General features: G+C 38.4%; 1 protein-coding gene across 1 annotated transcript in view; it reads right to left on the bottom strand.

Moving 5' to 3' along the window:
- Positions 1-3,889: 3,889 nt before the first annotated feature.
- Positions 3,890-8,952, bottom strand: part of zgc:85858 (uncharacterized protein LOC405879 homolog) — an 8,952-nt gene continuing 3,889 nt past the window's right edge. Inside the window, exon 3 of the mRNA XM_051661619.1 lies at positions 3,890-4,473. Within this exon, the coding sequence (XP_051517579.1) occupies positions 4,433-4,473 (41 nt within the window). The 3' untranslated portion in view covers positions 3,890-4,432. The remainder of the gene's footprint in view (positions 4,474-8,952) is intronic.

Genomic DNA, 8,952 nt, shown 5'->3' with positions numbered 1-8,952 from the left:
ACGTCACGGAGGCTCGTGCCCGCTGCAACATGTCGAGAGCGCGCACAGTTGATCAAGAGGCAGATCAAGATTCCAGGATTGATTATCAGAGCTCTTTCTCCCTGGCCAATAAAGCTGCTCAAACTGTGAATCTGAGAGAGAGAGAACTTCTCATCAGGACTGAAGAGATGAGATTTATTAAAACATTTAATGGTTTAGGCTGGTTCCCTTTTTAACCCTTGTGCGACCTTCGGGACATTTTTGTCTTTTATGCCAATGGCATAAATGTTGCCAAAGGTGTGTATTTTTGGGGGAATTTTGATATTTCAAGCTCAGTTCCTATAATACATCTATAACACACTGTGTACACAAAATAGTTACACTCAGGACCTTCAGGACAAAAATGTCCCCATTGAAACCCATTAAAATTGCAATATTTGATCCCAGTGCCTTTAAAGCATAAAATCATGAATTCTATGATATTATACTTTCATTCTGGAGCCCTGGCTTCAAAATTTACATTTTAATATTTTCCACCAGATGGCGCCATTTTTCTCATGTTTAGCCTATGGAGCAAATACAAGCTTTTCCCCTATTCTCTGTTTGCTGTATTATAGAGCACTGCAGGACAACTGAATAAATGATGCAGATAATATTGTGTGTGTGTGTTGGTATGGATGTCAGAGTGTCTTTTGTATGTGTGTGTGTCTCTCTGTGTGTGTGTGTGTGTGTGTGTGTGTGTGTGTGTGTGTGAGTGAGTGTAAAAAACAACAGTGGCATTATATAAACAAACTGGCATTTAAATGGTTAAAATCCTGAAAATGAATGAATATTTGGTAGTTATGATCAGGAGAAGTGAAAGTGGAAAATATTACTAATATATAATATTATTATGACGTGGACATTTTTGTCCTCTAAGGACCTCTGAGTAACTTTTTTAAATTGACGCACAAGGGTTAAATATGTGTCACATATTATAAATGCCCCTCTAGTGGTTAAACATCACCTTTTTTCATTTTTATTTTTTGTATTATTGCTTTGATCAGTTCATGACAACCAAATAATCCAACTGAGAAAAAAAAAAGAGAAAAAAACAAAGAATAAAAAGAACTTACATAAGGGTATATCGACAGTGTACAGAATACATTTGTATATAAAGCATATACAATTAAGATTCAAAAGGGGATATTCAAAGCTTTATAAAAGTTAATACTCTTTTGGGCTTTTCTGTTTTTTATTCCTGTTAATGTATTAAAATAATGATTTATTTCTATACTGAAGTGTGTGAAATTTGGTTTCTGTAATGATCATTTACATTAATTAAAAAATGTTTTACCCATAAATCAACAATACATTTATAATATACCATGCTTTATGTTCAATTTTACTATCAAAATAAAATAAAACATCCTCTTTCTTTAAAAGCATATCAATACCCGTATTCATCCTAATAAAACACTCAAAATCACATCAGAACAGTATAGATACAGTCAAAAAAGAAGTGTACAATGCTTTCAATTTCAATGTTACAAAAAGCACATTTGAAATCAGTGTCTTTCCTAAATCTTGCAATAACATGTTTAACAGGGTAAATCCTGTGAATAATCTTAAGCAGCAATGACGGGCCCAAGCACCATGGGTCCATTTACACCCGGTGGCTTTCGGAAAACAATGCAAGGTGGACACGTGCATTTGGCATTTGACATTATTCTAAACAATTTTGAAGCAATTTGGTTAAATTTAAGATGACTATTTTAAAGTCTGTTGTAAGAGCCACACTTCCTGCTGCCAGGTGGTGGCGCTATGACCGTGACCAAAATAGTCAAATCCATGTGATTAGCCCCCAAGATTAAACATACATCTCAATTTTGATCTAAATCACACATTGCACACAGAAGATAGGAGACACTTCCTGTTTCCCATTTTTCACCATTAATGTAATGCCTTGCCATGGCAACACTGTTCAATATATCAAAAATCTGTTCACAATTTAGCATCTTCAGTGTCTTGGCATAATGTTGTCTAAATGTGGTGAGTCTCATGAATGCCCTAGGAGGAGTATTTAAAAGTTCAGAGACTGCAATTTAAAAAAAAATCCAAAATAGCCGACTTCCGGTTGGGTGGAGCTAATAAATATCATTATGAAACTTGTGTGGCTTGATGAGAACTATATATGTACCAATTTAGGTGACTGTAGGTGAAAATGGGGGTGCTACAGAGCCCCTCCCTACACGCCCATGCGTGAACATTTGCCCAGACCTAATGGCCAACGACTCTGATGTGTGTGCAAAATTTCATGAAATTTTAAGCATGCCAAGTGCCTCAAAAACACCCAAATATAGGAAGGGAATAATAACAATTGATGTGTTGCCATGGCAACACTATTTAAGATGTAAAATATCCCTTGACAATTTTACATCATCAGTGTCTTGACATTATTCTAAAGAATTTTGAAACAATTCATGTAAACATAAGAGGGCTATTTTAAAGTCTGTTAAAAGTGCCATATTTCCTGCTGCCAGTTGGTGGCACAATGAACGTGACCCATAATAGCTGCATCCATGTGATCAGCCCCCATTAACAAACATACACCTGAATTTTCAGCAAAATCACACAATGCACACAGAAGATATAAGGCACTTCCTGTTTCCCATTTTTCACCATAAATGTATTGCTTCACCATGGTGACACCATTCAAATTTATCAAAAATCTGTTTGCAGATTTGTAGCATCTACAATGTCTTGGCATAATGTTGTTGTGACAAGGAGGAGGGTGGGGCCGGGCCAGGCGGACATACGCCTGGCCCTGAATCGGGCTAATCAGCCGGGAGGGGGATAAAGATGAGCCGGAGGCGCCAGTTGAGGAGAGAGGGAGTGGTGTGGCTCGTCAAGCTGGTTGTCATAATTTCTAACAGTTGTTTCTTGTTACAGTGACAGCGGAGAGAGAGAGAAAACTGGCTCGCCGGTCCCCGGACACGCCGTCAACCCTCTGCCGGATGGCAGTGAGTCCTCCGACCCCTGGTGGACGGAACGGCTCCTCCCCTTTCTCAGGCAGATGACAGTGGTTCCTCCGACTCTCGGTGGCTGGCAGCGATCCCTCCGTCCCCTGTCAGGATAGCAGCGGCGAGAATTCCGTGACAGTGCATCCCTCCTCTTTCCCGGGTTTCAGCACCAATGTAATGGGGTAAGGTGGGCAAGGAGGAGGAGGGAACCGACAGAACAGTCAACGTAAACTTTGACAGAAACACACACACAGCGTGGTCGCGTGTGACTCTCTCTCGAACTGGCACCTCCGGCTCGTCTTTATCCCCCTCTCGGCTGATTAGCCCAATTCAGGGCTGGTTGTGTGTCCTCACGGCCCAGCCCCGCACTCCTCCTCGTCACAAGCTCTCATGACCTGACTGAGTACTTCAGCTCATGGCGAAAGAGGGTTCTGGCTCTGCCACTTATGCCATAATCACTGGAATGTGAAATTAAACAATGAAAAGTACAGGTTTAAAAAAAAAAAACCTTTCAAGCACTAACCTTGCTTAGCATATGAAACCAGGCGAGACCTGGTATGGTCTGAGCACTTTGGCTGAGTATGATCCCCATAGTTCTTACTCTACTATACAGTATATGCCATTATATCTTCTAATGCACACCAGGTGAGACCTGGCATGCTCCAAGCACTTTTGTCTGATGTTGGTACAGTCATGGTGTTACTTTGGTACTTTGATATGTACCATGGCACTGAATAATTACCATTGTTATTCATGTATTATGGTATTAAAATTTTTACACACATTTACTAAATGTGATATACATCTTGCACATCTTAAACTACTACACCTAGCACCATGGTACTTTTTGTTAAGAGTACCCAGTTATTCTCAGTTCTTTATTCTGAAAATATCAGATAGAGTGCAGATAGAGAAAATACCTTTTATTTGTATAAAATCATTATTACACAGCATCAATTTACTGTAACAGAGAGGAAAAGGGAGAAATATTGTATGGCTATTAATGTTTGAATTTACACATGGTCATTTCTCTGAGTTTATACAAAATCTGGTTACTTCACATGAGTGGAAACAGAACAATGAATCTATAATCAGATATGAAGATAATTGCACTCATAGAGAAACTAATGAGAGACACTCATAACCCAACCCAACAGCCAACTATACACGGTACACAAATCCAGATAATTGTATGCTTCCAGAACGTTCTACCCTTAAATGTTTACCGTAAAGTTGACGGTAAGGGATACAGATCATTTTTTAAAACAAACCATTTAACACAAATATTCTCACATACACACACACAGCTGAAAATGAGCCATAAACGGCCAGAGGAAGTGATCAATAAAACATCTGGATGGAAGAGCAGATTCAGCTCAGAGAGAGTGTTTAAGAGGAAGTTCACAGATCTCCAGGTGAGGGACTGATGGTTCTGATGCTCGTCTCAGTGTTCACATCCCCTGTCTGATGCTCTGGATGATCTGAAAGATAGCTGAAACAGAAAGATGTTAAAATGATTCACATGAAAAGTAACGCGACAAAGAAACTGCCAATCGCAAACCGTTTATTTGCAGCAAGTTTTGTTGGGAAATGCTTTATGGAAACAGTAACATTACTAAAACTCCCAAGAGTGTTGTGAAGAACACGATTTACATAGTAGATCTTTGAAACAACAGTTTCTTTATGTACAACATGAAAATATAAATGATCATGAGATAATCTTCTCTTATGTAAACAAACAACAAACACCAAATGCCATTTTTCATGCAGGTGGAAAGTTACAAAACACAGAACTGAAAACATCAGCAAGATCGGCAGGAATAACATCTTAAATCATTTGATCTAGCCTGACTGTCATATTATAAATAAATGCATATTTACACTCACACTGTATAATCACACACTGTATGTTCACTCAACTAAAGCTAGTTGTCTTTTTGCTTTGAATCATTCAAGTTACATTAACAGAAAATATCAATTTCTTTCAACTTAAGTAGTTTTGTCGAGACAACTAAATAATCCATTGACAAAACTGTTTATTATTAGTTATCTGGATTTAACAGGTTTTGTTCTAACAACATGAATTGTGACACACAAGGCTACCCAGGATGCATTGCAAAGCCTAGAGTTTAGATGTTTGATTAAAGAACTATATGAACACCAGCAAAAGCTAGACATCCAATAGTTTGAAGAGTTTTCAATACAAATCCCAGTAATGGTGACAACAAACACCATTAAATAAAACATAAGCTATTAACATCACCACTCAACTATTAACTAACAGTAATGACAAATACAACAAAAACAGCACAAATAAAGTCTACAAATCTACTACTAATCTCATTATTTATTCATGCTGAAATGCATGCTGGGAACTGGCAAATCTTTGCTTTTTCAGTCAAATGGCAAATACAATTGTTAATCCAACTTAAGTACATGTTAACTAAACCTTAAAGTCAGTTTTTACAGTGTGTGTATCATCTCTACTCTCTTGCTGTGTTGTCTGTTGTGGTGTTTGTTGTAATTAATAATTTGTGTGTAAACGAATGCCAATCAGGGTCAGAAATGTATGGGGGCTCTGGGCAAAAATGTCACCAAAAATTATAAATATACTCCCAAAATTCAAAATGTGGGAGCAAAATAATGTCCCCATATTGAATTCCTCTGCTTTTTATTTGTAACATCTGATATAGTTCTTAAAATTATAATCCCAGTTATACATATTATAGCATAAAATATAAACTGATGTTGATTTAATTCTAAGATGTAATACATGTTTGCTTTCGACACAATATATCACAACATCCTCTTGGATAGTCTTAAGAATTATATTGGCATTTGCGGAGGCATTAATTTTTAATTAATTAATTAATTTTCTTTATTCATCACACATTATACATTTGCACATATACAGTGAAATTCTTCTTTTTCACATATCCCAGCTAGGCTGTTAGCATGTTTTAGGTCCTATTTATCTGACCGCTACCACTTTGTGTAGACAAGAATTGTCAGATCAAGCACAAGTATGGAGTGCCACAGGGCTCAGTATTAGGTCCTCCGCTTTTCTCCTTATCTTATTTATTTATTTTTAAGGCACCATTTACAATCACACTTTAATCAAACTGCACAATGATGACATTACAGATTCATTTTCTGTTACAGCATAATTTTCTGTTAAGCTGCTTTGAAATAATGTGTGTTGTGAAAAGTGCTATACAAATAAAAATCACTTGACTTTATTTTATTTTTCTCCCCAATTTGGAATGCCCAATTCCCAATGCGCTCTAGTCCTCGTGGTGGCGTAGTGACTCGCCTCAATCCGAGTGGCGGAGGACGAATCTCAGTTGCCTCCACGTCTGAGACCGTCAATCCGCGCATCTTATCACGTGGCTTGTTGAGCGCGTTACCGTGGAGACGTAGCGCGTGTGGAGGCTTCACGCTATTCTCCGCGGCATCCATGCACAAATCACCACGTGCCCCACCGAGAGCGAACCACATTATAGCGACCACGAGGAGGTTACCCCATGTGACACTACCCTCCCTAGCAACCGGGCCAATTTGGTTGCTTAGGAGACCTGGCTGGAGTCACTCAGCACACCCTGGATTCAAACTCACGACTCCAGGTGTGATAGTCAGCGTCAATACTCGCTGAGATACCCAGGCCCCCAAAATCACTTGACTTGTATATGCTTCCTCTAGGACACATTATCAGGAACCATGAAATTAGTTTTCACTGTTATACTGACAATACTCAGCTTTATATTTCCTCGAGACCTGATGAAACTGACCAATTCTCCAAATCAACAATGCATCTACGTGCACTTCTGCAGTCAATTCAGGATGGACTTCAAAGACACTTAATCACTAATATTACAGTTCATACAAAATCCTTTACTTTTAATCATTTTCCACCAACATCTACTCAGTTTACTCAATTCATACATGACTTGTACTACACTTAGATAACTAATATTGGCATTAAATTTACATTTATGCATTTGGCAGATGCTTTTATCCAAAGTGACTTACAGTGCACTTATTACAGGGACAATCCCCCTGGAGCAACCTGGAGTTAAGTGTCTTGCTCAAGGACACAATGGTGATGGCTGTGGGGATTGAACCAGCAACCTTCTGCTTACCAGTTATGTGCTTTAGCCCACTACGCCATCATCACACATTATATTCATGGTGTATAGTCATAGAGAATCTGGCTCCCCCAGTTGAGCCTGGTTTCCCCCAAGGTTATTTTTGAACACTGGTATTGAGATGCATTTTGGGTGATCCAATCACAAGTGTAGAAGCAAAACATCACTGTTACACCTGGACGTATCTTCTGACCATTTGTGTTCGGATTTCGAGGAGAGGGTCTCTGATTTCATGAGGACATACATCAATCATTATGTCTGTTTTACTAAATGATAATAACGTGCAAAAAAGACGAGAACGAGCTAAACACCGACGCAGTTTATCTGAACTATTCGCAAACAGGATGTTTAGAGCAGAATTTGTAGTTATTTTAGTGCAGTACCTGTAATTACGCCTATTTCGCTTTAAAATCTGCACGTAACCGGTGAAAAACCAGCCGTTACAGCTGCCTTTAGTGTCGTACTGTTTTCAAAAGGATCACCCAAAATGCATCTTAAAATTAAGATAACGAAACTTTAGATTCGAGACTTCTCGTTGCAGACCAGTCGCCGACTCAAAACATCAAAGGAGACGAGCTTGAGTCGTGTAGTGTACACTAGGCATTATAGAGTTCCTTGCCACAGTCGACATTGGGGCCTAAAGACTAATAATTGTACGCCATGATTTTCAATGATGTTTTTGAATGAAACTGCTCGATCACAATACAGCATAATTGTCTGTAAAGCTGCTTTGAAACGATGTGTATTGTGAAAATCGCTATACAAATAAAAATGACTTGATTTTCAATCTTGAGAATTTGTGTTAATGAATCGATTAAATTGAAGTATTGTGACATAAACAGCGATACATGTTAATACTACATTGTGAGGACCAAATGTCCCCACAAAGATAGTAAAACCTGAGGTCATCTACATTGTCGGGACCCGGCAGCGGTCCTCACAAGGGAAATAACATACTAAACGATGTTTTATTGAAAATGTAAAAATGCAAAAAGGTTTCTGTGAGGGTTAGGTTTAGGGGTAGGGGTAGGGTTAGAATCTATCATTAGATCTGTATAAAATCCATTAATGCATGGAATTTCACAATTATATAAAAACATAGTATATGTGTGTGTGTGTGTGTGTGTGTGTTTGTGTGTGTGTGTGAGTGTTTATGTATATGTGTAAGTGTTTGCGTGTGTATATGTGTAAGTGTTTGTGTGTGAGTTTGTGTGTGAGTGTAGGTGTGAGTGTTTGTGTGTGTGAGAGTGTTTGTGTGTGTTTGTGTTTGTGTGTGTGTGAGTGTTTGAAAGTGTTTGTTAGTATGTTTGTGTGTGAGTGTGTATGTGTGTGTTTGTGTGTGTTTGAAAGTGTTTGTGTGTGTTAGTGTGTTTGTGTGTATGTGTGTGTGTAAGTGTTTGTGTGTGTGAGTGTGTTTGTGTGTGTGTGTGAGTGTTTGAAAGTGTTTGTTAGTGTGTTTGTGTGTGTAGGTGTGTGTGTTTGAAAGTGTTTGTGTGTGTGTGTGTTTGTGTATGTGTGTGTGTAAGTGTTTGTGTGTGTTTGAAAGTGTTTGTGTGTGTTAGTGTGTTTCTGTATGTGTGTGTGTGAGTGTTTGTGTGTGTTTGAAAGTGCTTGTGTGTGTTTGAAAGTGTTTGTGTAAGTGTTTGTGTATGTGTGTGTGTGAGTGTTTGAAAGTGTTTGTTAGTATGTTTGTGTGTGAGTGTGTATGTGTGTGTGTTTGTGTGTGTTTGAAAGTGTTTGTGTGTGTTAGTGTGTTTGTGTGTATGTGTGTGTGTAAGTGTTTGTGTGTGTTAGTGTGTTTGTGTGTATGTGTGTGTGTAAGTGTT

This window comes from Myxocyprinus asiaticus, chromosome 29 (assembly GCF_019703515.2).
Source record: "Myxocyprinus asiaticus isolate MX2 ecotype Aquarium Trade chromosome 29, UBuf_Myxa_2, whole genome shotgun sequence".
Taxonomy (NCBI): domain Eukaryota; kingdom Metazoa; phylum Chordata; class Actinopteri; order Cypriniformes; family Catostomidae; genus Myxocyprinus; species Myxocyprinus asiaticus.
The sequence above is the reverse complement of the archived record's forward strand: the minus strand, read 5'-3'. Positions and strand labels throughout refer to the sequence as shown.